Source organism: Hylobates moloch, unplaced genomic scaffold (assembly GCF_009828535.3).
Source record: "Hylobates moloch isolate HMO894 unplaced genomic scaffold, HMol_V3 SCAFFOLD_23, whole genome shotgun sequence".
Taxonomy (NCBI): Eukaryota; Metazoa; Chordata; class Mammalia; order Primates; family Hylobatidae; genus Hylobates; species Hylobates moloch.
Genome location: NW_026652298.1, coordinates 38,693,642 through 38,709,574, shown reverse-complemented (window position 1 = coordinate 38,709,574; position 15,933 = coordinate 38,693,642). Strand labels below are relative to the sequence as shown.

The 15,933-nt window shown below is 51.3% G+C and overlaps 2 protein-coding genes and 1 pseudogene across 7 annotated transcripts in view; 2 read left to right on the top strand and 1 right to left on the bottom strand.

Moving 5' to 3' along the window:
- Nucleotides 1-3,854: 3,854 nt before the first annotated feature.
- CUNH16orf90 (chromosome unknown C16orf90 homolog) lies at nucleotides 3,855-6,754 on the bottom strand. Of its 2 annotated transcripts, none has more exons than XM_058434008.1 (3): nucleotides 6,626-6,754; nucleotides 4,889-5,242; nucleotides 3,855-4,361 (listed from the first exon to the last, which is right to left on the bottom strand). In XM_058434008.1, exons 2-3 carry the CDS (start codon nucleotides 5,025-5,027, stop codon nucleotides 4,204-4,206), a joined length of 297 nt encoding a protein of 98 aa, XP_058289991.1. In that variant the 5' UTR covers nucleotides 5,028-5,242; nucleotides 6,626-6,754; the 3' UTR covers nucleotides 3,855-4,203. The 2 variants fall into 2 exon arrangements, with proteins under 2 accessions (XP_058289991.1, XP_058289989.1); XM_058434006.1 differs by lacking the exon at nucleotides 6,626-6,754 and adding an exon at nucleotides 5,728-5,861.
- CLUAP1 (clusterin associated protein 1) overlaps nucleotides 5,368-15,933 on the top strand; it is a 45,665-nt gene continuing 35,099 nt past the window's right edge. For 3 of the 5 annotated variants that reach the window (XM_058434002.1, XM_058434003.1, XM_058434001.1), the window contains exons 1-2: nucleotides 5,368-6,076; nucleotides 15,007-15,118. In XM_058434002.1, the coding sequence (XP_058289985.1) occupies nucleotides 5,971-6,076; nucleotides 15,007-15,118 (218 nt within the window). In that variant the 5' untranslated portion in view covers nucleotides 5,368-5,970. Of the gene's footprint in view, nucleotides 6,077-11,293; nucleotides 11,388-15,006; nucleotides 15,119-15,933 lie in introns of those variants that run through there. The other 2 variants (XM_058434005.1, XM_058434004.1) reach the window with 1 other exon arrangement.
- Nucleotides 6,088-10,029, top strand: LOC131382368 (large ribosomal subunit protein eL18-like; annotated as a pseudogene).

Genomic DNA, 15,933 nt, shown 5'->3' with positions numbered 1-15,933 from the left:
TCAGCAGTGGCCATGGGCTTGGCTCCTTCCTTCCATGGCTTCCTCAGGCTAGGCTGGTTTTGTACCATACCACAGTCCCAGGGTAGACTCCTTACGGGGCCACTGACCTGGGAAGCTGTCAGGCTTCCTTACTGCCCAGAAGTGACACCCTGCCACTTCTGCCACATTCTACTGGTAAAGCAGGATCTGGAGCCTGTCCCAGTTCAAGGGGAGGGGGCTACACAGGGGCCAGAACACCAAGACACGTGGCTTATCCAGGGTAGCAGAAGGGCCACTGACCACAGCCTGGGACCCCCCCCTTGCCAAATCTGGGGCTTGGGGCAACCTGTGCTCCTCTCTGAGCCTCCACTCTTTGTTCAGAAGTGAGTGGAGTCCAGGTGCAGTGGCTGACGCCTGTAATCCCAGTACTTTAGGAGGCCAAGGCGGGAGGATCTCAAGCTCAGGAGTTCAAGACCAGCCTGGGCAACGTAGTGAGACCCTCATCTCTTAAAAAAATAGAAAATCGGCCGGGCGCGGTGGCTCACGCTGGTAATCCCAGCACTTTGGGAGGCCGAGGAGGGTGGATCACGAGGTCAGGAGATTGAGACCATTCTGGCTAACATGGTGAAACCCCATCTCTATTAAAAATACAAAAAAATTAGCCAGGCGTGGTGGCGGGCGCCTGTAGTCCCAGCTACTTGGGAGGCTGAGGCGGGAGAATGGTGTGAACCCAGGAGGCGGAGGTTGCAGTGAGCCGAGATCACACCACTGCACTCCAGCCTGGGTGACAGAGCAAGACTCCGTCTCAAAAGAAAAAAAAATTAGCTGGGCATGGTGGCCCACGCCTGTAGTCCCAGCTACTCAGGAGGCTGAGATGGGAGGGTCACTTGGCTCAGGAGCTTAAGGCTGCAGTGAGCTATGATTGTTAAAAATAGGGCCCAGCGTGGAGCCTCACCTATAATCCCAGCACTTCAGGAGGTGGAGGCGGGAGCATTGCTTGAGGCTGGGAGTTGGAGACCAGGGGCAACATAGCAAGACCCTTTCTTTACCAAAAAGTTTTTAATTGGCTGGTCATGGTGGCAAGTGCTTTTGGTTCCAGCTACTCAGGAGGCTGAGGCAGGAAGATCACTTGAGCCAGGAGTTCAAGGCTGCAGTGAGCTAAGATCATGCTACTGCCCTCCAGCCTGGGAGACAGTGAGACTGTGTCTCAAAAAAAAAAAAAAAAGAAAAGAAAAAGAGGAAAAAAAGAGTGGATTAGGCCCCTAACAATCTCCAAGCTCCAAGGACTTTGTATTGCTGGCCTCTGGGCAGCCTCAGTTATGCCCAGCGTCCGCAGCTGGTGGCTGGTGCAGGTGTCCCTCTGTGTTCCCTCAGCAGCCTCCCTAATGTCAGTCTTTAAGTGGTCTCTTGGATCCACCTGGCCTCTGCGTCTCTGGGGAGTGAGTGTTGTGGGAGAGAGAGAAGGCAGCTGTCCCACCACCACCCCATGTGACTCATCAGTGGACCTCAGGCCAGCTGCATCCCACCCACACCTGCCCCATCACAGCTGCTCTTGGGTGCAGCATCTAAACACCTGCTCTCTCAGAGCTCCCCCTCCTGGGGACCGCTACAGACTTGGGTGTCCACCATCCCGGGCCATGCCTGCATACTTAGAACAACCGAAAAACCACCCAAGGACTGAAGACTCCAGGATCTGCTGTCCCAGGAACACAAGAACTGTCCAGGGTGGGCCCAGGGTACATGGGAAGGGAAGGAGCCTGGCTGTCCTGGGCATGTCACATGCGACCTGGCAGGAGCCCAAAGCAGGGGTGGCGCTGAGCCCTAGCCTGACCCGGGCTGCACAGGCTGGAGTCACCAGACGGGAAGGTCACTGAGGCAAACCCAGGTGCTCCCGTCTTCTCCCCATAGGATGGAGACCTGGTGGAATAGAGCAAGTGTATTAGTCCGTTTTGACACTGCTTCCTGAGACTGGGTTATTTATAAACAAAAGAGGTTTAATTGACTCAGCGTTCCAGGTGGATGGGAGGCCTCAGGAAACTTACAAGCACGGTGGAAGGCAAAGGGGAAGCAGGCACCTTCTTGACAAGGCTGCAGGACAGAGAGAGAGGCGGTGGTGGGGAGGAAGGGTGGAACTGCCAAACACGTTTTATTATTTTTTTCTTTTTTTTGAGACAAGTGTCTCACTCTGTCACCCAGGCTGGAGTGCAGTGGCACGATCTCGGCTCACTGCAAGCTCCGCCTCCCCGGTTCATGCCATTCTCCTGCCTCAGCCTCCTGAGTAGCTGGGACTACAAGCGCTTACCACCATGCCCAGCTAATTTTTTTGTATTTTTAGTACAGACAGTGTTTCACCGTGTTAGCCAGGATGGTCTTGATCTGACCTTGTGATCCTCCCGCCTTAGCCTCCCAAAGTGCTGGCATTACAGGCGTGAGCCACCACGCCTGGCCCACCGCCAAACACTTAAACCATCAGATCTTGTGATAACTCGCTATCATGAGAGCAGCATGGTGGAACCCTCCCCAACACCCCATGATCCAATCACCTCCCATGACATCCCTCCCTCAACACGTGGGGATTACAACTGGAGATGAAATTTGGGTGGGGACACAGCCTAACTGTATCAACAGGCTTCTCTTCCACAGTAACAGTGCTCCCCAGGGACGCCGGGCAATGTCTGGAGACACTTGCTGTCACAGCTTAGAGGAGGGTGCTACAGGTACCAAGTGGGTGGTGGCCAGAGATGCTACTTAACGTCCTACATGCACAGGACAGCCTCCATCCCAAAGAAAGATCTAATCCCAAACATCAACAGAGTCGAGTGGAGACACCTCGGCACAGAGGAAGCCCACACCTGGATGCCCAGAGTCTGGTCCAGCTGGGAGGAGAAGGGCTGTGCTCATCCTGCCCAGAGGGACCGGGGAGCTGGGGTCCCGCGGAGCAGTGACCTCACCTGGTAGGGGGCAGGTGGGGCCCAGGTCCACATCCCTGCCTTGGCTGCTCTCCTCCCTGGTGCCCTCCCTGACCCCGCCCTGCCTTCCTTCATCCACTGTGCCCTCCATCCACAATGCCATGGCCTGCATTTAGGATCCTGCCGAGGCAGGAGGATCACTTGAGCTCAAGAGATTTGAGACCAGCCTGGGCAACATAGCAAGACCCCACCTCCAACTCTTAAAACAATAGAAAATTAGGTGGGGCGAGGTGGCTCACGCCTGTAATCCCAGCACTTTGGGAGGCTGAGGTCAGGAGATGGAGACCATCCTGGCTAACACGGTTAAACCCCGTCTCTACTAAAAAAATACAAAAAAATTAACCGGGCGTGGTGGCGGGCGCCTATAGTCCCAGCTACTCGGGAGGCTGAGGCAGGAGAATGGTGTGAACCTGGGAGGCGGAGCTTGCAGTGAGCCGAGATCACGCCACTGCACTCCAGCCTGGGCAACAGAGCAAGACTCCGTCTCAAAAAAAAAAAAAAAAAGTATGTAACTCAGCCACAGACAGCTGTAGCCAGGATCTTACCCCTGAGAAGGACATCTGCTGCAGCCACATGCTGGCCCCAAAGAAAACTGGCTCTAAATTGGCCTCTAGACAGTTTTAGACTCCGTCTCAAAAAAAAAAAAAAAAATTAGCTGGGCGTGGTGGCTCAAAAGGTGGGCTGTTGAGCCCCTACCCACCCTGTGGAGCCAAGCTCAGCAGTGTCTCATCCAGGGAGCCCTCACAGACTGCTTCCTTGGTGTTAGCACAGGCCCTTGCCCTAGCTCACGCCTCTCATGCCCTGGTAACTAAGGGTGGGGGTGCGGCAGACCCATCCCTGGAGAGACACAGGACTATTTTTCTCACCAAACTGGCCTGATGAGAGACAGGCAGATGGACAAGAACGTGCAGGCCTTGGCTTTTATTAGATCAGACCTGTTGGCTCCCTGGCCTCTCGGGGAGGTGGTGGCCGGGGGGCGCGGAGCCTGATTCTCCACTCAGCCCGGCCTCCTAGGTACAAGTGACTGACTGGAGTCTGAGCGGGCTGCAAGGGCATGGCCATGCTTCTATTGCTTCTGCCCCTCCCTCGGGACCTCCTCCTCCTCCGTCTCCCCATCACATTCTCCCGAGGCCCAGGCCTGGGCGCTGGGCCGCCCCATGTGGCAGGGCCACTGCTGGGGGCTGAGCCCCTCCTGCTCAGGCTGCCTCCTCGGCCATCCTTCCCCTCCTGTCCCCAGTCCTGGCACTTGAGATCCCTATGGCCTCTCCAGGGTCCCAGAGCGGGTTCTCTTGCACAAGGGACACATGGCCTCTTCCCAGGCCCCCCAGGACCTTTTGGGCCTGAGCCCCAAGCCCTCAGAAGGACCAGGCTGGGGGAGGGCACCCTTGTCTGGGTCCATGCTGGAACTGGAAGCTGAGGAAAGAGGAGAGAAAGGAGTCACTCGAGGGACCCAAGGGGAGGCTGGCGGGGAGGCTGGCAGCCCACCCTGGGGTTCCCAGAATCCAATATTCTTGAAAACAGATGGGAAAGGGGCAATGCTTCCTCCTTAACAGAATCCCCAGGGGAGGGAGGAGGTCGAGGGAAGAAAATGGTTCAAGCTGGAAGGACCCTCAGCTAACCTGAACCCTCATTTTACAAGTGAGAAAACTGAGGCCCAGCAAGGGACAGAGCTTCCAAGGCCCCTCACTGAGTGTGGAGCTGGGGCAGTCACCCAGCCCTCCCTCCCTCCCAGATCCTCCCTTTTTCTCGCACCGCTTTGTCCAGACCCCACTCAGCTGTGCGTGATGCAGGGATGGGGACAGATTAATCAAAATCTTGGCCTTCTGGGGCATGGTGCCACTGTGGAGGCTTGGGAGTGGAGAAGGGCCCACCTGAGGCCCCAGCCCAACCATCCCCTAGGGTCTTCCCCCCGTGCCCAGTCCTGCCTTGACAGAGCTCACCACTGCTTCCCAGGCTGTCCCTGGGCAATTGGGCTTCCAGAAGAGCTGAGCAGAGGCTGTTACCTGGGCCCAGAGTCCCCTCTGGCAAGTCCAGGGCCCAGGCTGTGCCCTCAGGCTGTGTCAGGCAGCCCCTAGCCATAAGCCAGCCCAGCCAGTGGCTCTCACACTGGCCAGCGGGCGGCGGGTGGCTCTCCAGGTAGAGGCCCAGGCCCCGGAGGTGGCGCAGCCGGAAGTTCTTGGGCTTGCTTCCCTGGGCACTGGGGCACTGCAGCTGTGGGGACCCCAGGCCCCCCTCGTAGATGTTGGGGGTTACGTCGGGGTGGCCAGGGCGTCCTTGGGCCTGGCTCACTGCATCTGCAGAGGAGACAGTGGGAGGGTGGTGGCCAGCTCCCCACAGCAGCCATGAGGGGAGGGTGCGGTCACATGCCTCTGAGACCAGCTCACATGATGGGCTACACCCCCAGCCAGCCTGGCCTCAGTTTACCTCTGTGTCAGGCTCAGTCCACTGCCTCCCCTGCCCATGCCCAAGACAAGACTCCTCTTCCCACTCCCAACCAACAAGGAAGCCTGGGGCCTTGGTACTGAGAGTGCTTTCAGGACCTCAAGTCCTTTCTGCTACCCTGTTCTGCCCGCCACCCTAGGAAGAGTATTCTGGTCCCCACAAAGAAACTGCACAGTGGGTTTGAGAGAAAGTGACCAGCCCAGGGACTCATGGCCTGGCCCAGTGGCCATTCCCTTCTCCCAAGCATACATGTCCCTGAGGCCACCCCTCGGCTTTAGGCCCAGTTGGGGACAGGAGACTATCTCTCTTCCTGCCACTCCTCCCCACAGCCCGGCACCTTCTCTTATGCGCAGCTCAGAAAATGCACAGACCAAGGCTTCCATGGAGGGCCAGTGTGGTGGGGGGGAGCGACCAGGACTTGGGTGCAGCAGGGTCCTGCTCTCCCCTGCCTAGGGGGTACATTGGCAGGTCTCCCCTGGCAACTGGTTCTTATGACATCACAGGGAAGACTCCCAGCCTTCCCGGACCCCTAGTTTAGGAGAGGACAGTGCCCAAGGCAAGGGCAGGGTGAAAGAAAGGCATGGGAAGGAGCCAGAACCCCGGGGGAAGTCCCTGGTCCCTCTGGCTGGGGTCAGGCCACATAAAACAGACTCAGCTCTGGCAAACTGGAGAGTCCCCCCTCTCAGGTGATCTCTTGGGGCCAGCTTCCTCATCTGGGGTGGGAAATGAGGGTTCAGGAGTACAGACCTAGGAAGACCTAGGTCGGTGCTTTGAAAATGCTGAAAAGGGGATGGGCGCGGTGGCTCATGGCTGTAATCCCAGCACTGAGGAAGCTGAGGCGGGTGGATCAGCTGAGGTCTGTGGGAGGCCGGGGTGGGCGGATCATGAGGTCAGGAGATCGAGACCATCCTGGCTAACACGGTGAAATCCGTCTCTACTAAAAATACAAAAAATTAGCTGGGCGCGGTGGCGGGCGCCTGTAATCCCAGTTACTGAGGAGGCTGAGGCAGGAGAATGGCGTGAACCCGGGAGGCGGAGCTTGCAGTGAGCCCAGATCATGCCACTGCACTCCACCCTGGGCGGCAGAGCGAGACTCCATCTCAAAAAAAAAAAAAAAGTTAAACATTTATCTTTCCGGACCTGGCCGAGCAGGAGGCGCCATCATGGGAGTTGACGTCCGCCGCAACAAGGACCTAAAGGTTCGGCGCAAGGAGCCCAAGAGCCAGGATATCTACCTGAGGCTGTTTGTTGGTCAAGCTGTGCAGGTTACCGGCCAGACGAACTAACTCCACATTCAACCAGGTTGTGCTGAAGAGGTTGTTTATGCGTCGCACCAACCGGCCACCTCTGTCCCTTTCCCGGATGATCCGGAAGATTAAGCTTCCTGGCTGGGAAAACAAAACGGCCGTGGTTATGGGGACGCTTTAAGGATGACGCGCGGGTTCAGGAGGTGCCCAGACTTAAGGTTTGTGCGCTGCCCGCGACCAGCCGGCCCGCAGCGGCATCCTCAGGGTGGGGGGCAAGATCCTGACTTTCGATCAGCTGGCCCGGGACTCCCCCGAGGGCGGCGGCCCCGTCCTGCTCTCTGGTCTTCGCAAGGGCCGACAGGTGTACCGGCATTTCGGCAAGGCCCTGGGAACCCCACACAGCCACACCAAACCCTATTTCCGCTCCAGGGACCAGAAGTTCGAGCGCTCCAGAGGCCGACGGGCCAGCCGAGGCTACAAAAACGAACCCTCTTATTAAAAAGATTTTGGATGCTGACAGGAAACCGAAAAGTTAAAACATAAAATTTTCTTTAGTCACAGACGACTTGATTTTTTTTTTTTTTTTTTTAAGATGGAGTCTCGCTTTGGCGCCCAGGTTGGAGTGCAGTGGCGCGATCTCGGTTCACTGCAACCTCCGCCTCCCGAGTTCAAGAGCTTCTCCTGCCTCGACCTCACCAGTAGGTGGGATTACAGGCACCCACCACCACGCCCAACTAATCTCTGTATTTTTAGTAGAGACGGGCTTTCCGCCATGTTGGCCAGGCTGGTCTCAAACTCCTGACCTCAGGTGATCCGCCCACCTCGGCCTCCCAAAGTGCTGGGATTACAGGCATGACCCGCCGCGCCCAGCAACCTGATCTTGTATATAGGAAATATTAAATAATTCACACTTGGAAAAAAAAAATCCTAAACCTAGTAGAGCTTTTTCAGAGCTAATGAAGTTCAGAAAAATCTCGTCATAAAATCACCACACAAAAATTAATTGTATTTCTAGATACTAGCAAAGAATAAAAATAATAAAATAGGAATACATTTAACCAAGGAGGTATAAGACAACTCTGAATACTATAAAACATTGCTGAGAGAATCTAAAGACAAATAAATTGGAAAACATCCCATGTGCATGGACTGAAGACTTAAGATAGCAATACTCCCCAAAGTGCTCAGTACAATTGTTATCAAAATCAAAATGGTCTTCATGTAGTGTATTAGGTTTCTCCAGAGAAATATAATCAGCAGAATGTATATAGATATTTACAGAGAAAATATTTATTAGAGGATAAATCTCTTTATATAATTTTTTTTGAGACAGGGCCTTGCTCCATTGCCCAGGCTGAAGTACAGTGATATAATCACGGCTCACTGCAGCCTCAACTTACCAGGCTCAGGCAATCCACCCACCTTAGCCTCCCAAATAGCTGGGACTACAGGTGTGCGCCACCAGGCCTGGCTATTTTTAAAATTTATTTCTATTTTTTAATTTTTAATTTTTTATTTTTGGTGATGGAGATCTCACCATGTTGCCCAGAGCTGGTTTTGTACTCCTGGGCTCAAGTGATCCTCCTGCCTCCACCTCTCAAAGTGCTGGGGTGATAAGTGTGAGCCGCCATGCCCAGCCAAGAGAAGATTTATTAGGGATATTGGCTTATGTGACCATCGGAGCTGAGAAGTCCCACAATATGCTGCCTGCAAGCTGGAGAACCAGGAAAATCGGTGCTGTAATTAAGTCTGAGTTCAAAAGCATGACAATCTGGGTAGGGGTGGGGGTGAGGGCTGTAAGTCCTGGTGTCCAAAAGTCCAAGAACCAGGCGCTCCAATGTCCAAGGGCACGAGAAGAAGGATGTCCCAGCCCATGAAGAGAGCGTGAATTCACCCCTCCTCTGCATTTTTGTCATAATTGGGCGCCCAGCGATTGGATGATGCCCACCACATTGGTGAGGGCAACCTTCTTTACTCAGTCTGCCAATTCAAATGCTAATCTCTTCTGGAAACGCTTACACAGGCACACTCAAAAATAATGTTTTACCAGCCATCAGGCATCCCAGTCAAGTTGACACACAAAATTAATCATCATAAGCAGAAATGGAAAAGCTAATCCTAAAATTCATGTGAAATTACAAGGGAACCCAAATAACCACAACAATCTTGAAAAAGCAATCCTCAGAAATCAGAAATATGGCTGGGCATGGTGGCTCACGCCTGTAATCCCAGCACTTTGGGACGCTCAGGCGGTCAGATCACCTGAGGTCAAGCGTTTGTGAGCAGCCTGGCCAACATAGGTGGGCGGATCATGAGGTCAGGAGGTCGAGACCATCCTGGCTAACACGGTGAAAGCCTGCCTCTACTAAAAATACAAAAAAATTAGCCGGGCGTGGTGGTGGGCGCCTGTAGTCCCAGCTACTCGGGAGGCCGAGGCAGGAGAATGGCGTGAACCCGGGAGGCGGAGCTTGCAATGAGCGGAGATCGTGCCACTGCATTTCAGCCTGGGAGACAGAGCGAAGACTCCATCTCAAAAAAAAAAAAAAAAAAAAAAGTGAAAAGACAACCTATGAAATGAAATGGAAGAAAATATTGGCAAATCATATATCTGATAAGGGTCTCATATGCAGAATATATAAAGAAATTTTACAATTCAAAAACAAAAGGATGTTCAGCCCAGTTTTGAAATGGGCAAAGAAAATGAATAGACATTTTTCCAAAGGAAATATACAAATGGTCACCAAACATGTAAAAAGATGTTCAACATCTTTAATCATCAGGGAAATGCAGGCTGCGTGCGGTAACTCACGCCAACATGGCGAAACTCCGTCTCTACTAAAAATACAAAAATTAGCTGGGCGTGGTGGGGTGCGTCTGTAATCCCAGCTACTCAAGAGGCTGAGGCAGGAAAAATTGCTTGAACCCTGGAGGCGGAGCTTTCAGTGAGCTGAGATTGTGCCACTGCACTCCAGCCTGGGCAACAAGAGCAAGAGTCCATCTCAAAAAAAGAAAAAAAAAAGTTCAAGTTGATCAATATCCTTTCAAGCCTTGGCATTGTCAAGAGTTTTTTGTTGTTTTAGCCATTTTATCTAGATTTAATTTTTAGGTTTTTAACGTGTTACCTGATATGGCATATTTTAGCCAATTTAATAACTTCATAGTGATATCTCATTGTGGTTTAATATGCACTTCTCTAATAATAGCCTTGATCATCTCTTCATTTGCATATTAGCCGTCCATATATCTTCTTTTGTGAAGTATTTCTTAAAATGTTTTCTCCATTCTCTAATTAGACTGTTTCTCATTATTGAGTGTTGAGAGTTCTTTATACATTCTGGATACACGTCTTTTTATCCGATACGTGTTTTGTGCATATTTTCTTCTAGACTGTGGCTTACCTTTTGTTTTTCTTAATAACACGTGAAGCAACATTTATGGGAGTCCATTGTTTTGGAGCGAGCTCTTGCACAAGGTACCAACGGACCAGACCAAACCAGAATGGAATCGCTAGTGCAAGGTGCCACGTAATCAATGCGAAGTTAGAGACAGGCCAGTCTGCCAAAACACAGAAGATTCACTGCAACCAACAAAAGGGGCCCTGTCCACCTAGGCTGGCATAAGGAAGCCCCCTCTGCTTTAACCCAAAGAAATGCATCTGAAATAACTTGATGCCAACTAATCGCTTTGTGCACTACGCTGTTTCCTTGTTCCTGCTCAAGCTACCTTACAAAACCCGGCGGCTGTGCCACGCCTGGCGAGGCATCTCCCCAGTTCACACGTGGAGGCCGCGCCTTCCTGCCGTCTCCTCGCGCCCCCATGCAGAGGCTAGGGCTGCCTGGACCCCGCGTAGCGCGCGCGGGTGGGGGCCGCTTTCCGATCTGTTGCGCAGCCCGAGCCGTCTGCGCGTGCGCGAGACCCAGGCCTGGCGTGCCTCTGGGCGCCCACAGTGATCCCGTTCTCCGCTCGGCAACCGGATTCCGACGGGGAACGCGCTGTGCCTCGGACCGGGGAAGGCCGGCTTCCTGAGTATAGTGCTTTTTTTTTTTTTTTTGAGACAGAGTCTCGCTCTGTCGCCAGGCCGGAGGGCAGTGGCGCGATCTCGGCTCACTGCAACCTCCGCCTCCCGGGTTCAAGTAATTATTCTGCCTCAGTCTCCCGAGTAGCTGGGATTACAGGCGTGCGCCACCACGCTTGGCTAATTTTTGTGTTTTTTGGTAGAGACAGGGTTTCGCCATGTTGGCCAGACTGGTCTCAAACTCCTGACCTCAAGTGATCCGCCGGCCTCGGCATCCCAAAGTGCTGGGATTATAGGCGTGAGCCACCGCGCCCAGCCAAGTATCGTGCATTCTTTATAGAAATGAGGGGGGAATATGCAATATGGAAAGCGCCTAGCGCAATATCAAGCACGTAGTAGGCACTCAGAGCCTGTCACCCAGCGCGAAACGTCCGCAAAGCGTGTAAACAGAGGCCCAGAAGCCGGGGAGCTTGAAGACCTCATAGACGCCGGGATCGCCACGCCCTCTGCCCTTGGCGTCTCAGGAGCGCTCTCTGCCGGCTCGCTCTCCCTGTGCGTAGGCACGAACCGCGGCACCTTCGCTTTCATTTGTTTGTCCCTGACCGTGCGCCGTCCAAGGGTCCATTGGTTGCCATAGAGACGGGCGAGCGCGGGGCCTGTGATCGCTGAGCGGCGAGCAGCTGCGACCCTGGGCTCCTGGGGACCTGAGCGTCATGTCTTTCCGCGACCTCCGCAGTAAGGCAGCCCCGCGCCCCTGTGACCTGCGGGTCTTCCAGAGATTCAGGGCTCCCGCCCGCCGGGTCCCATGTGTAGGCGACCCCTGAAGTTTGCGCTGCCGGAGGCTCCTTTCGGGCCTCTTCTCCTCAGGGACCGCCCCTGACTCCTGGCTGCAACCCAGCCGAGCGCCCCAGGCCCTTCTTAGGCCATTCCTAGCGAGGATGGAAAGTTCTCTATCTGCCACTGGCCGGGTGTGGCTTAGAACGCATGAAATGTGGCTAGTGCAGATGAATAACTGAATTTTTAAGTGTAATTCATTTTTATTTGTGTAGCTGCAAGCCGCTGTTCGCTACCGTATTGGAAAATGCATGGAGAGTTTAGAGACTATTTTTTGAGTTGGGTTAGCTTAGCGCTTAGAAAACCGAACAGCAGGCCGGGCGTGGTGGCTCACGCCTGTAATCCCAGCACTTTGGGAGGCCGAGGCGGGCGAATCACCTGAGGTCGGGAGTTCGAGACCAGCCTGACCAACATGGAGAAACCCCGTCTCTACTAAAATTACAAAATTAGCCGGGAGTGGTGGCGGGCGCCTGTAATCCCAGCTACTCGGGAGTCTGAAGCAGGAGAATCGCTTGACCCCGGGAGGCGGAGGTTGCGGTGAGCCGAGATCACACCATTGCACTCCAGCCAGGGCAACAAGAGCGAAACAACATCTCAAAAAACAAAAACAAACAAAAAAAAACAACCAGTAACGAAACCGAGGAGGGGGGGCTGGGTGATGATCATTGCGGCTAACATTTTTTGAGTTTTAACGCTCTGCCAGGGCCCGCTCTTTGTTATGTGCATCATTTCATTTTAATCATCTGAACAACTCTGTGCCGCCTGTATTTGGTAGTGAGGAAACGGGCACAGAGAGGTCAGGTAACTTGGGCAGGTGACACAGGCGGTAGGAGGTGGCACTGGGGCTTGAATTCAAGTTGCCTGAACTTCATCTGCATCCTTTCTGCAGGGCTGGTAAAGAGAAGGGAGCTCGAATTCCTTTGCTAAGTGGATTGGGGAAGCCAAAGAATAAGGCTAAGAATGTTGGTTACGGCTGGGCGCAGTGGCTCACGCCTGTAATCTCAGCACTTTGGAAGACCGAGCCAGGCGGATCACTTAAGTTCAGGAGTTCCTGACTAACCTAGCCAACATGGCAAAACCCTGCCTCTGCTAAAAATTCAAAAAATTAGCCGGGCATGGTGGCGCGGCCTGGAGTCCCAGCTACTGGGGAAGCTGAGGCAGGAGAATTGCTTGATTCCGGGAGGCAGAGGTTGCAGTGCGCCAAGATCGCACTGCTGCACTCCATCCTGGGCGACAGAGTGAGATTGTCTTTAAAAAAAAAAAAGAAAAAAAAAGGAATGGTAGATGATTGCCAATTTGGTGTGATCCGAGGGGTCTCTTAAAGAGCCAATTTTCTCGTCAAATTGCTGGTGCCTGAAATTTTAGCATTAGAGATTACTCCTTTTGGTCATGAATTGCTCTTTTCTACAATGTAAAAATGTTTAGGAAGATGCATTACTTTTTATCCATGCAGCCACTGAGCACCGGAGTGTGAATCCTGTCCTTTGGGGTTTGAAGGTTTTTGGTGGCCACACATTGTGCAGGATGAGTGTCTCCTCCCACATAGTTTTTAGAGAGGCCAGCACTCTGCCGGGGGACGCAGAATGGGGTTTTGTTGGGAAGCGCATACACGGAGATTTCGGAATATTTTGACCTTAAATTAATGCTCTGCAGTTGTGCAATGTATGGTAAGGATCTTTCTCAAATTAATCTCTATTTTGACAATACCACCGCAGCATTAACATAACTTGACTAGTACCTAGTGGTCAGAAGTATTTAGGCAGTGCCTTACTGTGTGAAGGAAAGGCTGCTGCGTTTTCTTTTCTTTTCTTTTCTTTTCTTTTTTTGAGACAGTCTCGCTCTGTTGCCCAGGCTGGAGTGCAGTGGTGTGATCTTGGCTCACTGCAACCTCTGCCTCCTAGATTCAAGCAATTATCCTGTGACTGGAATTATAGGCGCCCGCCACCACGCTCACCTAACTTTTGTATTTTTATTTTTATTTTATTTTTTTCTTTTTTTGAGATAGAGTCTCTCTCTGTCACCCAGGCTGGAGTGCAGTGACGCGACCTTGGCTCACTGCAAGCTCCACCTCCCGGGTTCACGCCATTCTCCTGCCTCAGCCTCTCTAGTAGCTGGGACTACAGGTGCCCGCCCCCATGCCTGGCTAATTTTTTTGTATTTTTAGTAGAGACGGGGTTTCACCGTGTTAGCCAGGATGGTCTCGATCTCCTGACCTCGTGATCCACCCGCCTCGGCCTCCCAAAGTGCTGGGATTACAGGCATAAGCCACCGTGCTCAGCAACTTTTGTGTTTTTAGTAGAGGTGGGGTTTCACCATTTTGGCCAGGCTGGTCTTGAACTCCTGACCTCAGGTGATCTACCCTTCTCTGCTCCCAAAGTGCTGAGATTAGAGGCGTGAACCACCCGCACCTGGCCTTTTTTGTTTTTGTTTTTGAGAAAGGGTCTCACTCTGTCACCCAGGCTGGAGTGCAGTCACATGATCTGAGCTTACTACAACCTCCTGGGCTCAGGTGATCCTCCCACCTCAGCCTGCTGAATAGCTGGGACCACGGGCATGCACCACCACACCCAGCTAATTTTTCTTAAATCTCCGTATTCACATTTCCCAGAAAACAGTTACAGAGTCCCTTTGTGACTTTGCTGTTTCCTCTGCTCACATTTTCTCTTTCATTGTCTTGCGAAGTCTGACCTGACTTCCAGTACCCAGGTAGGTTATTTGTGAACATTGATGGACCAGTATGTACATGGATCTTCAAGAAGAGTGCAGACAGACCTTAAATAACCAGGAAGCACACTGAATGTAGAACTTGGTACATATGGGAACTCAACAAATATTTGTGGTATTCATTTCCAAGTCCTGCTCTCTTGAAAGCACTAAGGCTTTTCCTGAGGTGACCCCAACCTATGGATCAACAAGTATTAGTATTACTGTTTCTTAATCTGTTTTATAGTAAATCTAAGTATGGTCGTATAGTTCAAGCAATCTATTTAAGATTTCTCTAAATCCAAGGCGACTGATATTTTCGTCCTATATACTCACTAAAATTTTTTAAAAAAGACAACTCGGAAACATGAATGTCATCCTACCGATTCCTCTCAGAAATAACCACTGTTAACATTTTAAAATAATTTTTAATCGGCTGAATTTGAGTCAAACCACTGTTGACATTAAAAATACTTTTTCTTCATGACATTTTATAAGGACGGGTGTTTCTTACTTTTAGCAGTAAAAAGAAATGAGATATTAAAGAGAGAAATGAAATTCACAGCTAATCCCTCAATTCCATTTTCATGTCTAGCCATCTACTTCTCCCATTGAACTTAAATATATGCTTTTTAGGTAGCATTTTTGGTGTTTTAAATTTTATCTCCTTTTTGCTTTCCCTTGTAGAAAGTTGACAAATAGTCCCTAAAGCTGTCCATAGGTTGGAAATAAGAAAGAAAAGTAAAGACAATATCTAAGTTAATAAGTAGTTGCTGTGTGATGGAAAACTGAATGAATTGTATTTTTCCTTGGACAGATTTCACAGAGATGATGAGAGCCCTGGGATACCCTCGACATATTTCTATGGAGAATTTCCGAACACCCAATTTTGGACTTGTATCTGAAGTGCTTCTCTGGCTTGTGAAAAGGTTAGAACTGCACTTTATTGACATCTAAGAATGAATACTGGATTTTATTTATTAGTCATCTAGAAAACAGGACACCGTTCTGATGCTGCAAAAGGAAGAGTTGTTTGAGTTTGACAGACCCAGTTGTATTCTGTTAAAAAGTAGTTGTGGCTGGGCACAGTGGCTCATTCCTATAATCCCAGCACTTCATAATCTCAGTAATTCGAGACCAGCCTCGTCAACATAGCAAGACCCTGTCTCCATACACAAAAGAACAACTAGCTGAGCATGGGTGGTACACACTCATAGTTCCAGCTACTCAGGAGGCTGAGGCGGGAGGATCACTTGATCCCAGGATTTTGAGGCTGCAGTGCCACTGATCATGCTACTTGCACACCAGCCCGGACAGATTGAAACTGTCTCAAAAAAAAAAAATCAGTGGAGTTTAAAGAATGCTGTGGGAGAGGGAAATATACCAGGAAGTGGTGAAAGGAGACAACTATTCCTCAGTAGGGTGCTGGGCCAGGCTGCTCTTCAGCCCCTTATGGCAGAGTGATAGGGGCCTTTTTGCACATTCTAATCAGTATATTGGATTAGAAATAATGGAGATTTCTTTTTCTGTGAAAAAATTGAATATGATATATGATTTGGGGTTGGCAGCTTTTTCTTTTAAGGGCTAGATAATATTTTACCTTTTGCTAAACATAAAATTCAGAGACTGCATAAGATCTCTATTGCATCTCTTCTTTTTCTTAAAATGTAAAAACAGTTCTTAGCTTGCAGGCTGTACAGGTCAGAGGCTGCAGTCTGCTGACCCCTGGTATCAATACCTTGAA